Source organism: Buteo buteo, chromosome 15 (genome assembly GCF_964188355.1).
Source record: "Buteo buteo chromosome 15, bButBut1.hap1.1, whole genome shotgun sequence".
Classification (NCBI taxonomy): domain Eukaryota; kingdom Metazoa; phylum Chordata; class Aves; order Accipitriformes; family Accipitridae; genus Buteo; species Buteo buteo.
The window spans coordinates 31,548,024-31,573,577 of record NC_134185.1 but is presented as its reverse complement, the minus strand read 5'-3'; the positions used below and the strand labels follow the sequence as shown (position 1 = coordinate 31,573,577).

General features: G+C 38.4%; 1 protein-coding gene across 13 annotated transcripts in view; it reads left to right on the top strand.

Annotated features, from left to right (window-relative positions):
- Positions 1 to 25,554, top strand: part of MAP4K3 (mitogen-activated protein kinase kinase kinase kinase 3) — an 86,043-nt gene that overhangs the window by 37,601 nt on the left and 22,888 nt on the right. For 10 of the 13 annotated variants that reach the window (XR_012653082.1, XR_012653083.1, XR_012653084.1 and 7 more), the window contains 8 exons: positions 2,474 to 2,536; positions 12,162 to 12,223; positions 13,417 to 13,455; positions 13,749 to 13,802; positions 17,511 to 17,553; positions 18,542 to 18,704; positions 19,570 to 19,679; positions 21,527 to 21,568. Coding sequence is in view for 9 of the 13 variants with exons in the window: in XM_075047009.1 (XP_074903110.1) it covers positions 2,474 to 2,536; positions 12,162 to 12,223; positions 13,417 to 13,455; positions 13,749 to 13,802; positions 17,511 to 17,553; positions 18,542 to 18,704; positions 19,570 to 19,679; positions 21,527 to 21,568 (576 nt within the window). In the remaining 4 variants the exon portion in view is untranslated. The remainder of the gene's footprint in view (positions 1 to 2,473; positions 2,537 to 12,161; positions 12,224 to 13,416; positions 13,456 to 13,748; positions 13,803 to 17,510; positions 17,554 to 18,541; positions 18,705 to 19,569; positions 19,680 to 21,526; positions 21,569 to 25,554) is intronic. The other 3 variants (XM_075047011.1, XM_075047010.1, XM_075047012.1) reach the window with 3 other exon arrangements.

Genomic DNA, 25,554 nt, shown 5'->3' with positions numbered 1-25,554 from the left:
CTAAAGTTTTTGATGCCATTACACTATGCAGCAAGACCCCTTATTTGTGGGCTCTGCCAGGTGTGATGTATGAGCTAAGCAACAGCCCTTTGTCTTGTGGGTTTCCTCTATCCTTTATACCTCATTGCCAAATATATCATTCCCTTTATTTGTTGAGCTGGTTTTTTAATTGTTGAGTTGTTGTGCTTACTCAAATGTTTCCCCTGTGCTTGTGTTGATGATGATTGATAATGGAAATAATAAAAATGAGAGCCTGGGAAAGAGGTATGATGCATTTTAAAAAATTGGATTTTTGTGGGGTGATTGTTTTCCCACACAAACAATCTTTCTGTGGCCCTGCATCACACCTGAGCCACGCTGAGTCTGGCAGTCGATGTATTGTGTAAAGGTGTATTGCCAATGTTTTCTTCATATGGATCCATCAGTACAAGGGGTATGAGAACTCAAGCAGTGAGGGAAAAGGTGTCTGTGCTGTCTCGCACACAATTGCAGTAGCTTCCTCTCTTCTATGGAGACTGTTGCTTTCCACGTTTGTGCACTTGAGCAGTTTCCTCACATTCCTTGATAAAAACATTCCTTTTCTTCCTTACTGCAGACTTCTGTGTTCTCTTTGTTTTTCTAAGGCAGGTGTTAAGGTGGAGAAGTTGGCTGAGTACATACATGGGAGGGCCATTGGCTTTGGTCTGAGTTGGTTTTCGGGAGGGTGTGTACCTAGGAATGTACTTCCTCTTCTATAGTCTACAAACCACATGTGAGTGGGATTTCTGGTGTAGATTTCCCTGTATTGCTCTGTAGTTGTACCAAAATCTCCTTCCTGGTGCCTTGTCTTTTGGTAGTGGGTCAGCTGGCTCTGGGTGTATGAGGTTATATATAATCTTGCTCTTTCTCACCAGCTGGCTGGACAGGTAGTCTGCAGGTTCTGGTGGCTGTTTGAGATGGAGGAGAATAGCTTACCAAATCACATGCAGGACTTAGGCAATTGTTCCAGATATGTTATTTAGACCTTGACATAACTGCATAACAACATCATTTAGGAGCCCTAGTTATACAAGTATTTATAAACATCGTAATGAAGTCAATGTTTCTACCATAAACTCAGTAGTTAAAATGATTTTTTAACTGATTCCAAGTTACCCTGGCTTTGCTTCCCTGTTGCATTGTCTGGATTATAAAGAAAATATAATGCTTTTGCTCCTTAAGAATTTTATTTATTTATACACACACAGAATCGTAACTGCAGAAAGATGTTAATGGAGAAGCTGAAGTTTTAAAAATACTTTTTCCATTTCTTTCTTGGTTTATCAGTCACTGACTGTACAAACCAGTTAGTGGACAACTTCATGGGGCAGAGAGGTGTTTTCACTGCACCTTAGGAAACTGAGTTGCTAATCTGGGGAGAGAGATCTTCTGCAGGGATTAAAGCACAACTCTTGAGAGCACTTCTTTGGCCGATGTTGTTGGAAGGGAGGAATGGAGCCTTTTCATACCTTGTGCGATAGCAATCAGGACCTTTGCACTTTGGCATCTCAGAAGCTCTTGCTGCTCCAAGAAGGGACTTGAATGATCCAGATCAATTCTGCTGATAAGGAAATCTCTTAGTATTTTCTATTCATGTCAGAGTTTGCATATTTGAAACCTGTCCAAAGAACTTGCCTCCTCTCCCTGTCTGTAAGGAATATCTATAACTGCTTGTTTGGATCTTTCTGAAGAAGGAAATTAACTGCTCCACTGCCCATATCAGAATGAAGCGTGCAGACCTCGTACATCCTTTTCAGATAAAACAGAGCTGTGATTTTGAAAATTATTATGTTGGGTCTAGAGACCAAAGAAAAAACATATTTTGTCATTAGATATAGAATCAGTGGACAATTTGAATTGGCATGTCAAAAGCAAATGAGATCTATTCAAAGAATGGATGCTTTAGCAAAGAACCTTAGCACAAAGCAGGATGAGGAAGAAGTTTGTAACAATCTACACGCTCTGTGAAAGTCTTTTAAATGTAAACGGGACCAAGAGATGCCCGTCTCTTCCTCTAGCAGTAACAATGCATTAAAGCAGTTCTTCTGATCCTTTTGCTTCTGTCTCACTAAAGCATGCTTAAATTTTGTGCTTATTTACTTATGGGTATGAGTGCACAAGCCAAAGGACTGGACCACTGCAGCATGATGAGTTATTGTCGGTGGTGCACTGAGAGATTGAGCTGGTACATACTTACCTCTTACTGAGGCAGTTTGTTGCTCATTACCACAGCTCAGGTGATGAACAAAAGTTCATTATTTTGGTGTGATTTGGTAGTGTTTGGTAATGTGACCATACCCTTAGCTGTGTTTTAGCCCTATCCCCGGAACTGTCTTAACATGGTTTGAGTTTCAACTAACAACTTTTTTTAGCAAGAAAATTTCCCTTTATGTGTATCTGGCTTTCAGTCGCAATGTAAGTAACTTGAGTTTCTTGGTCTCTATCTAATGAACAGCCTGACAGTAGCGATTTTTTGGACAATTCAGAAGAAATATACTACACTGCAAGATCTAACCTGGTATTTTTCATCTTATGCCTTTCTTTGTCTGTGTTAGTTTTGTCTTTGTTTTCCTTTTTCAAAGCTCATGTTTTGTCCTGTTGTTGTACTGGTGTTTTCATCTGTGTAAAAGCCATTGAATACAAGAATTAGTCTATATGTGTGTTTCTGTGATATAGGAAGGAATGCTTAGTATGTACAGTATTGTAAGTATTTAACCCGTATTTGTGTTTAGTTGAATCACTTTTATAGAAGGGGCTCAGTATTATGCACTCATTCTAATTTGTTTATTTAACTGCCTTACAATGCATAACTTGTTAATTTTTTGGAGGATGATTAAAAATAGAAGAGGCATTCTCTTCATGTTTTTTTCGGGTAGTTCCTTTAAGTAGGCCCATGAAAGATGACGAAATTATATAAATGTAAGTCTCTGAATTCTCCAGATTGTAATTATGTTACAGAATGAATATACACTTAATACAAATAACAAAGTGGTGTCACAAGTGTTTTCAATGGCATTTGGCATTGTTTATAGTCTGATACTTTTCCCAAATTTTCTCTTAACTGCACTGCTAAAATACTTGGTTGTTAGCATTGCAGTGTAGAAATTACTCTAGAAAGTGAGTTTTCTTATTTCTCTGCTCTTTAGGCACTATGCAGTTAGAAAAGTAATGCTTTTAAATCTTGGACATCTTCATGTACTGTTGAAAAAAATGAAGCAACATTCTCTACTAGATGAAGAGCATTATTCTGCTAACTTTCTTTGATTTGTGAGATGTTTAATATAAGTGCACTGAGGGGAAAATGGAAAACTGGGGTATTTGGGAATGTCTTGTTTTGGTTTTTATGTGATGTTTTTTGGTTTGGATTTTTTGTTTGTTGTAGCATCAGTTGGTTTGGTGTGACTTGAATCTGCCAGTACCATAGTTACTGAGAACTTAGACTGTCTTCCCCATTCTTGGAAGGAACTGCCTGTATTGCTTGATTATAAAAATGTTTCACAAATTTTTTTGAGATCAGTAGCTTAGATTTCTCTGTATGTGGTGAGAACACCTCCATCCTGTGCAATTGCTCTGGTTTTTGTTTGGTTTGCTTTTGGTTTCATCTTTTCAGTTTAACACTCTTTAAAATCTGTCTTTTTCAGGTTACGTTCAGTGTTGTTGCATATCTTGCTAGCCTAGTATCTGTGGGTCCAAGAGATGAATAAGCACATGTCTTTTAACTGGACTGTCCTTTCCCATCCTTCTTTTGCCCCATGCTGTTCAATACACTCTTTAAAAATTATTACTATGATAAAGCTTATAAAGTGCTATTGGTGTCACAGTCATGAGAGGGTTTTTAAAGTCAATCGACAGCACTTTCTGTGTTTCACTGCTTTCTTCACAACCTCCTGTGCTCATTGTGAATGATAGAGGAGAATTCTGATTTGGTGGTAATGCTTTGCCCATTTGTGAGATTTTTCCAGTAAGACCTAATCTTTCTGGAAATTAGAAGAAATATTTAGTAGTTGGTTCATTCTTCTGTTGTGTACTGGGACATACTAATCGGACTTTCTCTCTGTCTCTTGCCTTCCCCCACTCTGCCCTTCTTTTTTGACAATATTGGCTTCAGATACGTTTAGTGAGAAAAATACCTTATGAGCAACAACTCTTCTGCAGAGCTATGCATCTCTAAGATCCTACAAAAAAAAAAAAACAAAACACACACACACGAAAAAAACCCACACAACCAAAAAAACCACCCCCAAAACCCCCCAAACCACCAAAAACCAAAACCCATAAATTGGGGTGTATTTTGGGCAGCGTGAGTCACAGAAGGTATACAGTTGATTGAGGTTGAAAACAAATTTGGGGAGTGAGAGTATTTTTACCTATCGCCTAGCATTTTGCACACCTGGATGGATCATATCCATATGCGTATGCAGTCACCATGTGCATTATCCATTAAAAATTTGACACCTACGATGTGGTTACCATTAAAAATCATTGCTCTCCTTTCCCTCTTCCCCCTCTCTCTGCCTCTGTGTTCCTGCAACAGCTACCTGGATCTGCCAGAAGAATGGAAAAATTCAGTACAGGTCTCGTTTGCAGGGAAAATTCAGTGTCCAAACCCCAGTATCCCTTCATGCAAATGGCAGATAGACAAGGACAAGATAGTACTTGTTTTTGATCTTCTACAGATATACGCCTTTGATTCATACCTAAATAAGTTACAATATTTTGTGCTAGGTGCAAGGCTCTTCTCTTTAGTCAGGGTAGATCTTTTTTACTTTTTCAGCAACTAGACAGGTTTTTGGGAACTTACTTGGGTACATTCTATTGTTTGATTTTCTTGCACGTGCTCCTTGTTGTCATTTTAAGTGCCTCATGTTCCTATTCTGGTCCTTGCACTGTGTTTTGGCAGCTGTTTTCTGACAACCTCCTTTGCCTCAGGAGCAGCAGAGGTATGCTGGACTCTAAAAAAAGTCTTATCTTATGTGCATATTAGACTTTACATAGGGTAGACCTCAAACAAATGCTTCTTTCATATTTTTCACTGCCTTTCTGTGTACTTTAAAAGAAGTTGTTTGGATACAGGCTCAAATAAGTGGGAGAGCTGAGCATTGCATCTGCAGTGAGCTCAGTAAATAGTTTAAGTCAAAGTAATCTTCCCTAAAAATATATATACCTTTAGTTCTGGAACAATTTTTAAGTTTTATGCTATCGATCCTGGGAGAAGCACCTGAAAATCCAATGGCTAACTAAATGTATGACTGTTTATCTTGTATTGTGGCAGCCACCATGATGACAGTCTCAGGAATCTACATGAGTTGGCATAGTAGGACCAAACTTCCATCAGTTGAAATGTTTTTGCTATAATTAAGCATATGTTCAGAAGTAGTCTCAAGTATATCCTCCTGGAAAATGAGGATATGAGGAAAAACATGCAACTTCTTTCAGGTTATTTTTCCCACCAGATCAGTTCCCTATGTGGGTTCCCTGTGTGGCATGGCAAATGGCTGTGTCAGCGTGGTAGAGGGAGGTACAAGGGGTAGAGAGAAGCCAGTAGTAAGGGCTGTTAAACCCAGCTCCTGCAGAGCTATTGCTGTATGTGTAACTGTATTCACCTCTTGCAGGTGACGTGTTGTACTTTCTGAGTGGTGGGGTCTGTCAAGGGGAATCTGTATGACAATTTGTCTTCTGGTCCCAGAAGCCCCATTTCTCAGAAACAGAGTTTACTGCTGTTCTGATTCAAAACAAAAGGTCATGTTGAGCAAATAAAAATGTTTTTATTCAGGTTATCCTGATCCACAATGAAATATTGTGGCAAAAAAAATCTTTCTTCCCCTTCATAGTGAGCTGAAAAATAATTCCAGTTCATATACAGTAGACTGAGCTGCATATCTTATTAAGTTATAAATACCATCAGCTAATCCCCCCCCCCCCCCAAAAGATGAGGTGGGAAGGAACCCCTGGAGATCTCTAGCCTACTCCTGCTTAAAACAGGGGCAGCTTCCAAGCTAGATCCGGAGATTACTTTGGGCTTGTCCAGTTGAAGTTTGAATCTATCTCAAGGTGGAGACAACGGAGCATCTCTAGGCCCTGTCCCAGGGTTGCACTGCTCCCATGGGGAGGAGTTGGTTCCTTGAGGCCATGGTTTGCATTGCTGGCATTTGTGCCTATTGCCTCTTGTTCTTTCAGCGTGCATCTGAGAAGAGTCTAGCTCTGTCTTCTCTATAATGCTGTGTGGGGTAGATGAAGGTAGCAGTTACTTTCTCTGGGCTACAAAGGGTCTGTTCTTTCAGCCATTTGCTCCGTCACTTGAACAATCGCAGTGGCCTTCTGCTGGCTCCCCTACAACCTGTCAATGCCTTTGTCCTGGGAAGCCCAGAACTGGACACCACATGCAGATGTGGCCTTCCAAGTGCCAAACAGAGGGGGTAGCCCCCTCTGGCTTCACTATGGTTGGCCAGCTATACCACAAGTGTGTGCTGCTGATGTGTAGTCCCTTCCCTGTCTGCTGGGACCTCCAAGCCCTTTTCTGCAGAGTTGCCCTTCCTGCCCCTGGCTAGCTTGTCCTCAGCCTCTTCTTCTGTATGCGGTTGGTCTGTCCTAGCTGCAGGACTTTTCAGTTGGCTTTGTTAAACCCCGTGGGGTTTTGTTGCGTACTCTTCCAGGTTGTTGAGGTTCCTCTGACTAGCAGCCCACTTTTTTTGTTGTTGTTGTTTTGTTTGTTAGATGTTAGAGAGTGGTCTCATAATAAGGTAGGCCAGCTACCTCAGCACCTTAGATGCCTTCTGCTTGGTCCTGGTCTGCATCATATCAATTTGTAACCCTATAGCTAGTGATTTTTTATTTTTCTTTGTGTTAGGGGTAAAATTAAATGTTTCTGCATTGGACTTTATTTAACTTAGTCTGGAGTATTCAACACACAGTGGAAAGCGTAGAGTTCTATAGTTTTAGAAAGTGACAGAGTTGAACAGAACTTGGATTTGATATCTCAGGTTCCAACCTACATTTATTTTCAGTTGTTATGAACTTAGCGTTCATTTTAGACTTCTTTAGCAAAGAATTCAGCAAGAGGTTTGCAGTTACCATGCAGTCTGCACTGTTGTATTTGCCAGATGCATCTATATATTTGGTCCTATTTAAATAACTTGGTCATGGTATGGGGTTTTTTTGGCTCATAAATATATTCTGTGTTTACCAAAATCTATTACAAATTATTAATAATTTTAGGAATGCAATGTTTCAGCATGGCTATTCTATGTTAGTTAATTACTTGTGGCAGAAAAACTAGAATACTGGTAGGGAAAGACTGAATTCAAGAGATCAACATAGATAACAGAGAACTTCGCCCAGAAGCCTTTTTCTTTGTAGACATGCATACATATCCTTTTCCTTTGTTACAAGCCATGAAGACTCCTATCCTACTTACTTGCAATATCTTTTTAGAGTTAGTTAGCTATCAATGCTGAATTTCAGAGAGAGTCTACATAATTTGTTCATTTTTAGGTGATGAAATGGTACGTGGTCCTTAAGATCAGAAGAATATAAGTGGAAATGGGGGGGAAGTGCCTAAGGGTTTGGGATGTGGGTTTTGCTTTCTTTTTCTTCCCAGTATGTTTTGGGTATTTTCTGCCTCAGCAAAAGTAATTGAGAAAATGAGATGCTAGCAACTTTCTTGGTAGGAGGGAGTTTAAAAATGCTGTGTACGATTGCCTGTTGTTTCAAAGCCTTACTGTAGCTAGCTAGGGTAGTGATGTTCCATTATATGGGTATGAAATAGTGCTGTTTGTACCAAGTGGACACTCATAGACAAAATGCATAAAGAACTGAAATACAATGGAAGAGGCAGGTGAGCAGTGGTTGTGTAGCAGTAATGCACAGTAAAACCTCAGTCAGTTGCCAGGGAAGAATTATATTTAGCATGTTTAAGAAAATATACATATAACTTGGTATTTCTGATGTGCTAAGCTATCCAAAGAAATTCAAGAATGCACTTTTTAATGAAATAAAGGCATTAAAAGTATAGCATATGCTTTAGGTAATATTACGCTCTTTTTAAAATTAACATCCTCTGTTATGAAGCAATGTGGTAGGAATTGCTTAATGATTTTACTGACAAATAGAGATGTGTATGTGCAGCCTTGTTTGATATGTTAGTAGTCCAGAGGTGACTTGTGCTCTTTGAAATTCAGAGTTACTTCCCCAGCACTTTGCGAAATGACAAAATTAAGACTTTAAATCCAAATGATCTTGTTTCTCACTAGATTTCAGGAACAGCAAATGTAGGAAGTAACTGTGAATTGCTGGTTCACTGTATACATTCAGTTTTGTTTTTTGAAGGACTGAACACCTAAAAATAGTTTTCCAGTACAGCTCAGCCCTACAGAACAAATTAGGAACATAAGACTGTCAAAGTTACAGTAACAATTAATCAATCATGAAATTCTGCAGAAAATAAATAGCAGTTCTTGAAATTTAAACAGCTGAAGGTATTGTACATTTGATCATTCCTGCAGAATTTGTTTCATAGCATGGCCTTACCACCAAATTTGTCTTTGCTTTGAGGAAATCTTTATACTGTTTTTAGTCATTGATTACTTAGCACATGTGATTTATCTGAAGGTGAGATTTGTCTTTCTGCATGACTTTTAATATTATCCAGGCTGTTGAGAAGAACTGATAGCTATTCCCTGTATTACCTTTTTTCCAAAGCGATCATTGCCAGCAAATAGCACTCTGTTTTGTGCACAGTTGTGGTGGTTCAGGAATGGATCGTTGGTAACCTGAGGCTGAGTGCAGAATAATCTGGGGTTGCATCTTTAATTCAACACCAAGATCATTGACCTCTTCTTATTCCTACTGGCTGTAGATCTCAAGATTCTCTTGGAAAATATCTGTCTAGTCACTCAGATTTATTCTGTGTTAATGTTGCCTGATCTAAAAAGAATTTTAATTAACTAATCGGCATTGTATGTATGTTAAATGAAAATACTAATGTAGATTCATAAAGTTGTTGGGTTACTTTAGGGATGCAGGAGAGGTAGCAGCTTTTATTAAGCGAATTCTTGCATTATTTAGTAATTAATGTTAATCAGTTCTTCCCAGTGGGAATCCATATACTGATAAGATTTCTGTTTTGTTAAAAAATACCTTTATGTTTGGCTTTAAAAAAACCTGGTTATACTGGTTGTTCTGATAAAGCATAACAACTCACTGGAGGCTTTACAGGATACATGCAATATTTACTGATGATTTTTTATCAAATACGTAGCTAGAAGGTTTATATAACTTCTGGATATATTTGGCATAGACGGTACAAGAAAAAATGTATTGCACTTTTTAAAAGTTCTCTAGCACTCAGTATTTATCTGTCAATATTATAAAAGAAGGGATTTCCCTAGCAATGGATTACTTCACCCCACATTTGGAGTGAAAACCAGCAATATTTAAAGGGCTTAGGAGAACTCTAACAAGCTAGTTAAGGCAAAAAAATATACATATCCAATTAGAATCATAGTCAAATAAATGCTAATTAGCAGCACAATACTAAACTGAATCAAAGTAAAGTTTTTGTCTTTTTAAAGCATTTAAACATAAGTAATTCTGGCAGATGTCATTTTTCATAAAGAAAATGCCAGTAAGGCTTTAAAAGCCTGAAGACAGATGAAGGCTCCTTATGTGTTAGGGGGGTTTGCTTATTTTCTTTTACCTATTTTCCTGTCATTGCTGTACAATATATATGGCTGTACATTGCACAGTGTGTAAATTAAAATGGACAGATGTTTTGGCTCTGCCCAGCATAAGATCTTCATTTCCCACTTTTGAGTAATATGATTTTGCAACATGCAGACAAAATGCTTGTCACTTCAAGGTGAAAATCTCAGATTTCATTATACTGATCTGGGGTTATTTTTCTCAACAGCCTCCCAGTCTTTGTTCTGGCATCTTCTTACATAGACTCACACAACCTGTTTAACCTCCTTGTTTGTGAGTCTGGTGACATCTTATGTTTCCAGTCTTGTTATTTTCTGCTCTAGAGTCTGAATCTTCAAAATACCTGTGCTTACATGTGGAAGTTTTTGAGATTGCATAGAAGTAGTATAAGTACTCACAGTAAAGCAAGTTTAATCTGTGTTTCTTTGTGATGGATTCGAGTGCATCAACTGGTGGTGAGGACCAGCAGAAGGGAATTGCCTGGATAAGGTGACAGATATTGGGAGTGATGAAGAGACTGAAATTGCCGAGGGCCTAGGATGGCCTTTCTTGAGGGAAGGAGAAGGAGTTGGAGGAGTTGAGATTGGGGCGTAGGAGGAGGATGAAACTGTGAAGAAGGAAGATAAGGATAGCAGAAGGGATCAAAGATACCCACAACTGAGGCCTGACCCCTTCCACCTGCTACCTTGCCGACCCTGGGACACATTCCTGGAGGGAAACAAGCCTTCCTTCCTGCTGGCACAGCCACTTATGAGCCCTTCTTTCCTGTCGCCTAACTTTCTAGTTCGACTGAAAGATGTCTAGGGGGAAAGTCAGGTGGCCCTTGTGAGTCAGTTCCATAGAAGTGGATGGGATTTGGTGGTTTGGGGGTTTCTTAGTTTAATTCTAGAAGGAAGATGTGTAACAAATAAGTTTGGTACAAAGATTGAAAAGTCAGTCTCTCCGTGGTTCAGTAAATGCCAGCATCAGGCTTGCCTCTGCATTTTTATTCAACCCTCTGATCTATGCATTCTTTCATATCAAGTAATTATCAGTTACATACTGTTTTTTCCACAGTATCTCACTTGTTTGGGGAAAATATGGAAAGTCACTGAAGCAATCAAAAGCTACTGACAGCTGTGGTAGAAACACCCATGTGGAAACTACTACTTAGCTTTACAGAGCAGAACTGAGGGTGCAGTAGACAACCTGGAACTCCTTGCTGAGCAGAAAACAATACACATAGCTTTGTATTAAAGTGATTGCCCTTCAGTCTGGAACTGAAAGCTGCAGTGGCTTCTGCTTTGTCAGCTTGGAGTACTGGCAAATCTAGTGTGAGACTTTTCCTCTGATTTTCAAAAATACCCTTTTGAGAGGTCAGCCCAATGAGGAGTTGTTGTCTAATCCAAGCTTATTGCTCTTACAGCTTGAATATCTGGGCATCTTTCTGAAGGATGGCATGCTTCTGATATGAGTTGCAGCTGAAAGGCCTGTTTGACAGAATATGTTGGGAGACCTTTAAAATGTTTCCTGGAAAGGAGCAATGTAGCTCCATTTATCATTACGTTAAGTGATCAATAACTCATTTCTCCTGGTGAATACACTCAGCATTTTGGGAGCAAATTTATGTTCAGATTTTTCCTGTTGTGATCCACCTGAATTAAAAAATACCCTGTAATTATAGCAGTATCCTCCTGGCAGATGCAGATTTGATGGTGTTTCAACATGGTCCCTGTATTGCCATTAATGCATTAAATTTGTGTGTCGTACAGTGTCTGTTGAATAATAGTGTTGGAGGCCTGTTGCCACTTCTTTTTCTAAGTAGCCCATGCTCCATGATTGCTTGAGTGCTTGACTTTTCTGTTAATACTGTATTTTTTGATACAAAAGGTGATCTTAAAGTGTACATGAGAACATACATAGTTATCCTTAAAATATGAATTGGTATAACCAGAGCTATAAAAACACTTTAACTGTCCTCTTGGCTTATTTCTTTAACATCCCCATGTGCTAGAGGCATTTCAGGCTCCCTGCCAGAGCTACTCTCCATCTGAAATGAATACTACAATGTGCCAGTGAGGGATGCTGGGTTCTGTATGGGGTCTGGCAGATCACAAAGTCCTTTTTTTTTCTTTTCCTTTTCTTCTTTCTTTCTTTTTTTTTGATTGTTATATTATTTTTGTTGGTTTGTTCCCTTTTCTGCAGCTGACTTGAGCAAAGCACGTGTGTGTCCAAGGAAGGGGCTAAGGTCAGAGTTTTAAAAGGAAGTAGAGACGCAGCAAACTGTCAGAGAGGAGATTTTGGGGTGTGATGGGCCTGAGAGTGGTGTGAGGAGTCAGGAAGGGCAGAGGAATGAGCTCGTTTGGTAGCTCAGGTGTGGCAGGGGGGATAACAGCAGAATGACACAGGGTATGTGTTTGATGCTTACCTGTACGTCTTAACGATCCGTTCTCTTGTATTTGTAGGATCTACAGCTAGAAGAATATGGTCATGGTCCTCAGTGTGGCTACTTCTTGGGTGCAAATAAGTGAGTAAGCAACAGCGTTTTCTGTCTTTAATTCAAGACTTTTAATATAAAAATCACAAATTAGCCGAAATGGATGTAGTAAAATGTCAAGCTTGTTTATATCAGCTACAATTCCAAAATCACTCTTTATTGCTAAAATAATAGTAATTTCAATGACACAGAATTACGGCACTTTTCAGTATTTGAGGCTGTGTTGACCATATTGTCTCTATGGTGCTGTAAGCCTCCTTTTAAGAGCCATTATATTGGTCTGCTTGTTAATAAAATGTTGTGCATCATAGGTCCCACAGAGCACAATTTTACCCCATCTAGGAACTACCAATACTGCTCTTTGACATTGCTTTATGCCCTTCTTCATGTTGTAGGGCACTAGGAACATTCAATTATGGATGCTTTAAAAAATAAAACTTACCTGTCTCAGCAAAGTCTTTAACTTCATGTTCATACATTTAATAATTTTGTTATATTAATCGTATGAAATAGTTTTCCATGTAATTCTTCCTTTCCACCCAATTTCCTAATTACATTTATGCATGCCAGAATTGGGATGCCTAGCTTTGCTTTGCTAAATTAAATGGTATTAAAAAAACTGCAGAAAATCTAAGCATAGAACATGATATCTTTCACACAATCTTTTACTTGGGGCAAATACAAATACTGATATCTTCTGAAATCCTGTTGTTTATATCCCTGTGTTTTGCCTGCTGTTCCTCCCTGTCTGTGTTTTCAGACAAAGACAGAAAAATGAGGAAATTCAGAATGTTACAAAAATTAACTAGGGTAGAATGAATTTATTCCAACAATAGTTTAATCCTCTTGTCAGTCTGATTTTTATTTTTTATAATTAAGATTTTCTTGGATAGTGTGGATTTGCTTTAAATTGGATCAAGCTAAGACAGTCCTTGTTTTACAGTGCCAGGAACAAGGGCCACTGCACTTAATAGCACTACATTAATAAATGCATATGAAAGTGTGTTGTGTAAAAATAAATAATAAAAAAAATTATATATATATATAAAATGCAGCTATGTTCATTTGTATGTGGATGTTCGATGTATGTTCTGAAAGCCAGCTGAAACAACATGCTTTGGATTAATTACTGATAGAATCATAGGAGCATTTGCCCTGGCTTTTGATAACTAAGTATGTGTGCCACAATTAAACTGTGTTCTTATTCTTATTTAATGCTGAAGGAGTCTCTTAAAATCAGTTGAAGAAGAACTGCATCAGCGGTAATTTTATTCTTTTTTTTTTTTCCCCCCTCTTACGTGTTTCAAAGTCATTTGTGCGTTGATTTCTTATGTCTGTCACTACTAGTTCTTGTTTGTACCTGTACTTGCTGAGAGGATATGGGAGAGGCTTAGTTGTCTGGATTGCAGCTGTGCTTTAGAGAAGAATAATAATGATAAAAAGCTAAAAGACAGTAAATTTCTGTTAGAGAGCCCTTGAGCTGAGATTTTTTTCACATAGCCAAGGTAATTTTAATACAACTCACTCAGCCGTAGTACCTTGTTCATTTTCTTAGGGGTCATGTGGCACATTTAGAAGACGACGATGATGCAGACGATGATGCTAAACAGTAAGTCCTTTCTTCTTGTAAAAATAAATAAATATATAGAAAAGCTGATTCTTGAATAGATGAAAAATTTTTTGAAAAGTTGAATCATGTTCTATCCCTAATAGTTCAGTATTATTCTTCTTCTATAGCATTTTTAAAGATAGGCATTTGATGTTGTTCCTAGATTCCATCACCAGAAGTTTTCTTATTGTGCTGATAAGCTTGTGATAAATTAGGGGGAAAAAAAATCTTGTTCCTTGCTTGATGCCGTTGTCCTTTTATCTTCTATTATTGAACAAAATCTTGGCATAGTTACATTGAGCCAGTAATTTGTCTGACCCCAGTCTTGGTGTCTTCTTTAGAACTGATGAATGTATATTAAATAAAAGCTCATTAAAAATACATAAAATATATGCATAACTATCTTCTCTAGATGATTGAGTTTATTCTGTCCACATTCTAGCTAGGAGGATACTTGTATGGGTACTTGATTTTGGAATAGAACTGGCTCCCTTACCACAGAGAGAGCAAGGTTAAGTGACTGCAAAAGCAGTATCAACAGGCATGTGTTAAATTAATTATGTTCATATTAAATTCCACTGATATAAGTATTCTTGGGCTCTTTTTGATTGACAGATGAGAACTGAAACAATTTAAAAATGCACAGCCAGTATGTGGAAATTTACATTCCTAAATAAATCTGATGTAAAGACCAAAAAGAAAGATGGCATTGAGACAGCATTCTTGTTTACTTACTGTTAATGGATAATTTTGAAAGCTGTTTCTTCATACCGGAAACCTGTAAAACGTGTTATCTATTGCTGGCATCTATATCTTTACAGAGAACCAAATCTCTCTCTCTCTTTTTTTTCTTGAGTTATTTTACTGTTGTTCTTTTATAACAGAGGCAGTGTTTTTTATCACTGTACTAAGCATGAAGAACAGCCCCCTTCAAGAAGGGTAAAGCTACTGATAGTGTCTGATGTCGGCTAGGTGACAAGTACATTAAGCTTGCATTGTTTCATGATCAACTAATCAAAACACAATTATGTTTGGTGTTTGACACAAGTGATATTTATAGAAGAAGAATTATTTTTAGTCAGTTTTTAGCAGGCTTTTTCCCCTTGCTAATTCCTTAATAATGAAATATGAAGGATTTCTTAAGTGGTTGATTAAAGGCATGATTGATTTCACAGTTCATCAATAATATGAAGCTCCTGTGTCTTGTCTTTGAGAGGAAGAGGTTGATAATGCTACTCATTTATTTGCTTCCCTACATTTGGACCAAGCTGAGAACCCACTTTGCTCATAGCTGTATAGACCTTGGTAATGGTAACTCGGGCTTCCTGGCCTGTAGGATGTAACAGTCCCCTGTAACTCCATACTGCCAGCTCCACTCTCATGGCCTTCAGTGAAGATGCACTGGATATCTGTGCTGCTGCAAGCCAGCTCAGCTTGGTTCCTCCATCCATACTAATTTCTGGATGTTTTTTGTGTATAGCTCTGTGTCTGTTCATTTTTGCTTAATGTTTCTGCCACACACACACCCCCATTGCTCTGCAGCCAGTATCATCAAATTCAGTAATGTTCCAGGGGTTGGAACCCCTTGATTCCTGCTGTCTTGAAGTGCTTGCACTGATTTCCTTGTCCAGTGCTTTGAGATCCTTATTCCTTCCACAAGCTCCATCAGAACTTTTAGACAGCATTGACCTCAGCTGCTTCTGTCGCTGTTGTATTTCTGTGGGTTTTCTTTTTCAGGTCAAGCAAGAAAGAACCTGATAGCTTCCAGAGAGGTTCCAGTTCATCTGACCCTAAGGACAGTCACCAGTGGCCTTCCAAAGAAGTCCTGGTGTTTTTTGCTTCTTTCCGTATTTCATCCTAGGTACTCTAGCTGTACAGAGAGGGCCTGACAATTTCCTGAAAGCACAGGAGTAAGCCATGAATGCCTCAATCTTGGATCAGACAGATTCTGCATCTGTGCCTTTCCTATTGGTATCTCCTTGAGCCCAGAGCTCTGCTGCAATATGTTGGTTCATCAGCTCGGTCTCAGATATTTTTCTCTGGAGGCCACTGAAGATTCAAGGCTTTTGTTTGATTTTAGATTCTGTGAGATGGAGCTGCAATTGAAGAGCACATGTGACACCGGTCACTTCTCCCTTCAGATCCAGAACAAAATAATGAAGCAGCTGTATGCTGTCCAGTCCAAACTGATGCCACTGCATGACTCTGAAGCTGGGTGATTCATAGCAGCAGAGAATCCACACACTTCAGGGAACAATATAAAATTATCTCCATTTAATAATTTTTATTGTTTTGATATTTCTTTTTCTCATGTGCAGCAAAGCTGATGATGCTTGAACTTTCTGGTTATGGAAGCTGAGAAAGCAGGAATTATTGGGGCACTGACCTGCGTGATCAGCAGTGACAAATTGCACATAAACCTTGCTGTTGAAACCAGGGCACACAGTCCCTTGTATAAACATCTGTCACATTTATGCCAAATCATTGGCTTTGTTTTTTACGTTTGGCTGCCCAGTAACACTGTGATGGCTGTCCAAGAAGCAGGGAAGAATATGAAAGAAAATACAAATGGAGCTTGGACACACATGACTGAGGACTTAAGCTTGGTCCCATGTCATGAAGAGAAGATAATCTCCACCACCATAGCAGCTGAAGTGCACAACAGGGTAACCCATTCTTGGAAGTCCCCTTCCAGCTTCTCTGAAATAAAAGCAACTGATAATATGCCAGGACAGAAACTCCTGAAAAGAATGAAGCAAAGCAGACAAGTTGTTGATCTGTAAACAAGCAAATAGATATCTTACTACTTGGATATTTTCCCAAAACTTTGGAACATAATTTTAAAATAAGGAAAATATTGTGCAAGAATGTCAGGTTTTCACAGCTGTGTTCCTAATTTATTTAATGGAAATAATTTTCTGTTCCAAAAGATTAGGAAACAGGACAGTGTAAGAGTTTTTAGAAATATAAAAAATTTAGGAATTTAGGATTTATTTTTTTTAAATGCAGCATATTCTTTAAAGCACAGAACCAGCAGAGGAAGAATGCTCCTGATACTTCAGATTTCTTGTTTGCTGCTGATATCTTGTACCGTTGAGCCAAGCCATTGAATTGTTCTTGCGTTACAAAGTTGTCTTTCCCAAGATCTCTGTGAAAAAAAGAAACTCATGGAAAAAAAACAAAACAAAACAACCCAGGCAGTAGGCTAGCTGTCCATTGCAGATGGATTTTTGCTTTCGTGTGTAAGGCTTTCTCAAGAAGTCAGTAGTAAATTTCTCAAGGGATGGTATTCATCAGTTCTCTTGTAACTCTCCTTTGCCCTGTATACCTACAGATGGCCCTTTAAAAAACACTCACTGATATCCTAAATCTTTTTCCTTTCAACAGAGTAAATATGAGGCCTGCTCTGCATCTCCCTACTTTTTTCTGCACAAGTATGTGCCTCTTCAACAAATCAGATCGTGTCACTTTGTGCTCTCTAGGGAGGATCTGTGATACTTGAGGTTTTGGGTAGTATCTGTGGTATGCACAGCAATAACAAAATGTTTGAAAGTATTTGTGATGCAGTTATTTGGATGCAATAGTGCTGTTGACAAGTTAATGGTGTTTATTTGTATGGCATTTATAAAATTCTGTATCCTCTTGAACACTGCAATACAAGGTTCAAAGAGCTACACTGGATAACAATCTGTTTTCTTTTCTTTATAGTGCTACTATGAAACCTAAAGTGCCACCTCCTTTACCCCCAAAGGTAAGTGAGGGGGATTTTGTTGCCCAGAATAAAAGGGCACTTTAAATAAATAAATGAATGCAGAAGTGTCTAAATTACTATACTGATGATTCTCTTACTTGTGCCATGACTTGAAGACTTGAATCAAGTTTTAAGTCAAGGGTATATCCAGGGGGTTGACCTGTATGTTTGTAGCCTTTAATTGCAAATTGCATGAAGTCTTGCACTGTAGGGTGTTTGTCAGTGTGAAAGTGCTGTTTCTGACTAATTGCACTTCTGATACTTTGGAAGGAATAAATTGGGTAGTTAAAAAAATTTAGTTATGCAAGCCATTTTTAATATGCCAAATAAAGCATCTGCTTGCTAACTTTTAATGTCTGATTGCTCTTCAGAGGCATGCCTGGATCAGATTAGGTTTTGCACACTGAAGTTATCTTAATATGAGTAAAAAGCAAAAGAAAAAAACTTACATTTTTTTGTCTGACTGTCGGTTCCCCAGGCAAAAACTGCAGGTATGATTATTTACCCTCCTGCACTAACTATCTTTGCATAACTGAGAAGCATTTTACAAGCAGCATTTAGTGCAACCAGTGTCTCAACTACATTGCTCTATGTGGTTACATCCCCTGTTCGGGATTCTTTAAACAAAGTTCTGGCCATATCATTGAATGTTCCCTAGTTTCTACTTGAATGTCTGGTTTGGTTATCTGTAGTCATAAACAGTGACATTTTCACATGCCCGATAATTGTTTAATGCGTGACTTGAATATAATGATTTTGAATTCATCCTTTGTTGATAACAAGGTTTTCCTTATTGCTATGCATTTCCTTCTAGTTTGTTTTTTGAAAGAAATTTGCATGGCAGAACAAGTTGCTTTACCAATTTACTTGTGAAAATTCCAGGATCCAAATACTGCACGTGTTTTGGGTTTTTTTCCTCATTGAGAAGTAGCATGGATTTTTTGAATCTTTTTTCATTATGTTTTTATTATTACTGTGTCTTTTTCAGCCTAAATCCATCTTTATCCCCCAAGAAACACATCCTTCTGAAAATGATAATCAAGGGACAATCAAGAGATGCCCAACATCAGAGAGTCCAGCAAAATCTGCGTCTCAGGTTCCACCCAGACCGCCACCTCCTCGGTTACCTCCACAGAAATCTAATGCTTTAGGTAATAAAAGTGACACCAAGAAGTATACAAATATTTCTTAAATAATCTAATGTGATTTTATTTCTACATCCTCACCTATGTGCACATTAAAATGTACTGTGGTAATTTTTCTTTGGTGGGCAAGTAACAAAGTGCGTGAAAGCCAAAATGCACGAAGAAAGCATGCTTAGACTCTTAAGAGAGTCAAATGTACCTTCTAGGAAAGTCACTGACACGATTCCTACTGATGCCATTGGTGACACAGTTGCTTTTCAAAGCAGCAGGCTTATAATGTAGCATATCAGGATTGTCACAGGGTATAAAAAAGTTTTCCTGTATATAGGTTTCAGATTCTGGCCCTGTGTGTCAAATGTTGTTGTTATTTGATGTGTCAAGAATAGAGTTTTGCTTTCAAAGTTTGCCTTTATATATAGTGAACTGAGTTGGGTGGTATAGCAAGTAACTGTGTATTTACTGTTTGCTCAGGCTGTTCCTTTTATGCTTTTGTTAAAGCCTCATGGTTTGAGAGTTGTCCTGGACTGGCTTGTTTTAAGCAAGCTTAATGTCTGACTCTTAATTGCTATCTTGCTAGGTCTGCCTTGCTACATATTTAGTACTGCAGTTGCAGATTTGACTGTAATGCTTAAGCATCCAGTGCTAAGAAGTGCCTCAAGGCTATTTATAAAGAATCGATAATTGAAGCATTAGCTGTAGCGAAGCTTTTCTTTAGATGTGTTAAATACATTTTGCCTCATAACTGTGACTGCATCCCTTTCTATGCCCACATTAGATTTGTCATATTAATTACCTTCAAATTTGTTTTTAGGCTAGACTACTCTTTGAGTTGAAGGTAGAAGAACACATTTCTAAATATGAATCTTTCTAGGTAATGGAGTCACTTCTGTACAATTAAATGGTGAAAGAGAGGGATCACCACATCAACAGAATGAAGCTAGAGACACTAATTTTTCAAGGAAAGAAAAGAAGGAAATACTGGTAGGTATTTAAGCTTCTAGGTGTTGTTTTAAAGTTGTCTGAACTGTTTAACATGCTCAATGAAGAGGAGCAGGCACGCTCTTTAGGAATTTTCCTGGGTGGCATCTTGTTTACTTTGACTCAAAGCACAGTTTTGCTAGATCCTGTAGTTGTGATACAGTCTTAAGCTGAAGTTTGCATCGGTATTTAATTTTCATTAGAAACTAACATAAATGTGGATATACAAGATTTACTTGCTTGTATTCACATGTTTGAGAGACGTAATGAGAACAAGATCCTGTGAGAGAGATGTAATGTGTTGAACTGAGCAATGACTATTTAAGCAAATGAGGAAATTAAGGAATGTGCTGCCACCTGATGGCTTGTTGGAGGATTTTGTTGGCCCTGGGAAAGGAGCTGAATCAGGGCTGTTCCCAAATGAGTCGTCCTCCTATCCCAGATGTAGGCATATGGGATTTTTGGTGTTCACGGGGAAAAAAGGTGGAGAAATGTAGATTGAGGGTCCAGATATGCAAGCTGTTTGCCTGCTGGCCTCCAGAGCTCCAGGTTTCCAGGTCTAGCAGCTTGGGTTTAGTGTCAGACTTGAGCTATGTATACTTACGTGAAGTTGTTCTCATGGAGAGAATGCAGTTTTACACCACGTGTAATCAGATCCAGCTGTGAGCTGAGGAAAGGGAATATTCCTGCATCCCTTTCTCCTCTTCCAAGTGAGTTTTTCCATCAAAGCAGCAAATGGCTTCTAGAGTGGTTACTCTATTACTATGATGCAAAAGTGGGAATGTGAGATGGGAGAGAGTGGGACATCTGTAGTTAGATCAGATTAAATGTAACATGAAACCGCACTCTTTGGGGACTTCTTCTAAGGATGAGGTTGGAAATGTCGCTCTTTTGAGAGAAGTGAAGAGGAAATAGAGTAGAAACATGTGTGTGTTTTTGTTTTGTTTTAAGGAAGTGCCAGTAATACTGGCAGTACTTTAGAAAGTATGATTTCCTCAACTGCTTTGAACTTGGCATTTGAAATTGTGTGTTTGAAGTTTCCTGTACTACCTGTGAAATACATTTTGTCGGAAGCATGTTTTACTAGGAGAAATTGATACTGATACAGGGAAGTGGGTCTAGGACCTATTGATAGAGTTTAACACTGCTTGTAATATTGAACAATTGAGCAATTGCTGCAATATTGCTTAAACTTTGTATTGCTGGGTATGACGTTCTTTCAGGCATCATTGTAATGTGAAAATGTTGCGCAATAGACTGTCCAACTGAATGCAGATGTTCAATGAGGAGATAATGCAGACGTTCAGTGAGGAGATATTAGGGAATCATAGCAGAGGTTTTAATGAAAGAAAATTATACTGGTTATTTGTGGTGTGTGGTCACTAGAGACACAGTTAGCAAACTCATGCAGAATTAATGGAAGCATCGGTTGGAAGGGAGGTCTCTAGCTTAACATCATGCTTAAAAATGGGACTGTAGCCAAAGCTTAGCCATGGCTTTCAGATCTAGTACATGAGGCGCTGGACACAGCAGAGTGTCCCAGTAGGTGCCTAGTGCCTTCCATTTAGTGTACTGTAGAAATACACAACACAACTCTATTGTCTTAAAAAAAACAAAACAAACTGCAGGGAGAGTTTTGTATCTATTTCTTATGTAGATAGAAATATTGGCTTGTTATTTTCTCCTAATATAATTATGCTTTATTATTTATCAAGTGCTTTTAAAAAAAACTTTTTTGAATGCTGTTAGACTTGTATTTTGGTTATCCTACAGTGTGGGGAGAGAATATGCATGTTCATGCATATGTGTGCATGTGAGTGTAAACATACTTTTAAACTTTTATTTTCTAGAAACCAATTAGTAATGGCCTTCCTCCCACACCTAAAGTACACGTGAGTATTACTGAGTCATACAAATACATGTTGGAAGCAGGACAAGTCTTCTTACTAAAGCTGAGAGAGTACATTTTTTGAATGTTTGTAGTATTTATTTTTTTTAAATATAAAAGCCAGTATGTCTTGGAAATGTTAAGCCACAGGTATGGTATTTCAGAAATTGCTCTTGATTTTGTGCTCTTGAAGTAAATTTTGGAAGGTTTTTTGTTTGCTTGCTTCATTAAAAAGTGAATGAGAGTTCTGTGACTGATGCCACAGAAGTACTTCCAGTGTACTGAAGGTACTTGCTGATCTGAGGAGCTAATGTCTCTCAGAAATGGCAGATACCTCAAAGTTTATACTATGCAGCTCTAAGTTTCAAAACTTCTGAAGATAGGATTCGTATATGCCTTAGGGCGGGAAATACTGTTAGATATCCATGTGCACCTTCATAACATAAAGCAAACTAGAATTTCATTGTAATACTTGCACGGACTTGTCACTGTGCTTTTAGCCAGCACTGTGATCTGAATAGCCAGTCTTGCCTTCTTGGCCGTTTGTTTCTGCCCTTACCGCTCTCCTCCTTGTGTGCTGGAGCATGCAGTCATGTAGTTGAGCTGTGCACCAAATAGGGGATTCATCTGACTTTTAAACTAACCTTTTTGCTGCACTACTCCTAAGCCAGATTAGTTTCTCTTCTTTAGATAAGAAGATAAAATTGCTCCAAGGGTGTGTAAATGCAAATGATACTGGTTTTTGCTTCCTATCCATTTTAGAGAAGCAGGACAGGTTAAGGTAGATGTCATACTTCTGTTCCTTAGAACTGTAATCTCTTACATAAATGCACAGGATTGTTTAAGCTCTGAGTTCTTGATATGTTTAGCATCGTTTATTGAGGTCAATCCTGTTCTAATAAACTAAACATTAAACTAAACGCATGGCCTAGGAGTGCATACTTTAAACTAGCAGGTGACAGAAATTTGGAAGGACTCCTAGCATTCAAAAGAACTGAATCATCATGGGGAGGGGAAAATAAGAAAGGTTTGGTGACTGGAATGAGAAAAAGAGTAGAAAATAGAATAGCTCAAAATGAAGTCATACGTGTTGAACTTTTGCCACAAATTTGAGGGACAGGCCATCAGGGAATGACTGTGAGTTGCTAATATAATGAAGCCGTAACAAGAGACTGACTAAAATAGGAAAACTTCTGAAGCTGATCAAACGAGTCTTTGGATATTGGACTGTTCTTTGCATGTTCATGCATCTTTGTAGTGCACTAATTCTCTGGTTCTGCTGGTTCTTAGGTTAGAAAGTCTTTCCCCTCTCTTCCCTTATCACACCCCACCTTCTATGTATAACAAACTTTCTAACCTTCCTGTTAATTGTTGAAGATCTGTTTGGCACTTCACATGTTCCTCTCTGCCTGCTGTCTCCATCAGTTGCCAAATAATGAAAATTTGGGTAAGGAAGGGGTTTTTCTCCCAGGTCATTTGGATTACTGGACTTTTACTTTTCTCTATTGTGGAGCATGTTCTGCATCCTAACATCACCTGGGAGTTTTATTTAACAAATATCCTGCTACAGCAAGTAAAACTTTGACAATATTTCAGTCTCATATGTTCTTTTTCTGTGGGACATCATTGTTCTGATTCTTGTTTGTTAGGGTTTTTTTTTCTCTGTCGTTCTTAAGTATGCTGTCAAATGGTAAAAAGTGTTTTGTGTTCTCGCTGTCCTCTAAAATAGTTAGTTGTTCTGGGCCTCTGTTTAAAATGCATGGTTGCCTCTGACTCTAGAGATTTTGTTCAGCTTTCTTAATAACCCAGTCTGGTAGTGTGTTTTTCCCTGCAGCACAGGGAGACCTGTTAGATCCTACCAGTGAGGGAATGCCTTGCCTGCTGAAATTCCCCTAAGACTTAAATGCCTCCATGGCAGCAGTCAGATCAAGCAGCCTTGCTTCAACCTTTTACTTCATGTTTGTGGGTTTTTTTCCCCCACTAGCAACTCAGTTTAATAATTTGTCTGATTTTCAGCTGTATCCTTGAGATTCGTTTGGTATTAAGAGATGATACCCTCAGGCTCTGTTTACCCTTCTGGGGCATTTGCAGCAGCATCTTGGCTCTGCAGGCTTCCTCGATATCAGGACTGAGAATGGCCAGAGGAAAATGATTAGTCTCTTCTGATTTCCATCTCCTTCTTTCTTATCCAACTTACTACTGCAGAGCTCAACTAGGTCTTAGCAGTGAGCACAGCTTCCCTCCATTTTGCAGCATCTCTCTTCAGTGCTTGGAAAGGGTCAAGGAGAATTGCATAGCTGGTTACAGGAGCAGCAGGAACACCAGTATTCTAGATCAGTGCTTTGAGTGTCATCTGGTGTGTTTTCTGTTGAGTGTCTTTGTGACCTGTACACTTGGAAACAGGCTTCCATAAAACCACCAAAAACATCCCTTTATTGTTTTTCTTGATACCATCTCTCCTTCAGACTCCTTGCTGCTGAGGGATTTGACAATATTGAAGCTGTCAGTACCTTGAGGTCACTCTGTGTCAGTATCTTCTCATGTTCCTGCCTCGTGTATCTTTTCTTACTTCTGTTCTTACACCTGCAGAAGATTATCTCATTGTCTAGCAAGCAGCCAGCTCCCTGCCTTGGCACTCAGACTTTTGCAGTAGTACCAGCAGTGCTGAAGTCTTTCCCCTTGTCTTTGTGTAATGGGGTTTACTGATTACCTCAATGAATTTGATTCTTCCCTCAATGAATTTGATTCTTCCCTCACATAAGTATATTCAGACAAACTCATGGACTTCCTGATAGTGATGCAAGAGTGAGAGATGTCCAAAGCACGAAGAAGGGTCTAATTTCTGCTCTTTTCATTTTAAAGGGTTAATTTTGAAGTTCTTTTTCTTCCCTTATTAACCTAAACTATGTTCAGAAGTGACTGAAATGTGTGCAGACTTTCTTATTCAGCAACAGGTTAACAAAAAAAAAAAATTGCCCAAATGTTAACACAAGAGCTATTTTGTTAACTCAGTTTATAGATTGATAATAATTCACAAAGTAAAGTGAAAACATTGCCATTCTGTAGCTGTATTGCAGAGTATGTAGCTTTGCGTAAAGGTGATACCTGCTTATATTCAAGATGACAACCCTTACCTGTGTCTGGTCCTTATGTTTGACCATCATTTGATAAATGATAACATTTCACTTTACTAATTGTTGGTTACTACTGCATCATTCCTTTTCATCTACAGTACTATTGATCAGCTGGTACCCGAAATAGGATGGGTAATTATTATGTTGATGCTTGAGGCGAAAGGAGGAAGTCCTGGCTTTTGCTTTTCTGTCATCTTGAAGCAAATTTTAGTAAATATTATAAATGCCTACAAATGGTTACACTTCACTAGGGGGAAGGTGGAGAAGTTGATTATATTATACTATGCGAGACACTTGCTTAATAGGCAAACTGAGTTTATAAGGGTTATGCTGAACAAGGAGTGGGATCTTCTACCAGATGACTCCCTTTAGGAAGCAAACAATATTGAAAATAAGTTAATTCGAAACAACTAATAGAAAATCTAAGACTTAAGATTGTGATTGTTGCATGACCTAGAGTTTTATTTTAAGTGTGTGGAATATGGCAAGAATAAAGTTTCTCTGTTGAGACTTACTAAAGTAATGAAATTCAGGAACCTTCTTCAGGTTTGTCAACTTTGTAGTAAGTATGTGCTTAGACTGTTAATTTAGGAGCTAATTCTGAAATGCTAATTCTAGTATGTTTGTTCAGGAAAGTCTTACACAGAAAGAAAAAAAATCACTTTTAAAAAAAAAAATCTTTTTATCAGCTTGTCTGGATGAGGTTATTTTCCACATGGCAAATGAAACTACTCTTAACCTTTTGTTACTACTTTAAGTAATGTTGTGGTTTAACCCCAGACAGCAACTAAGCACCGTGCAGCTGCTCACTCACTTCCCACCCACCCAGTGGGATGGGGGAAAGGGGGGGGGGGGG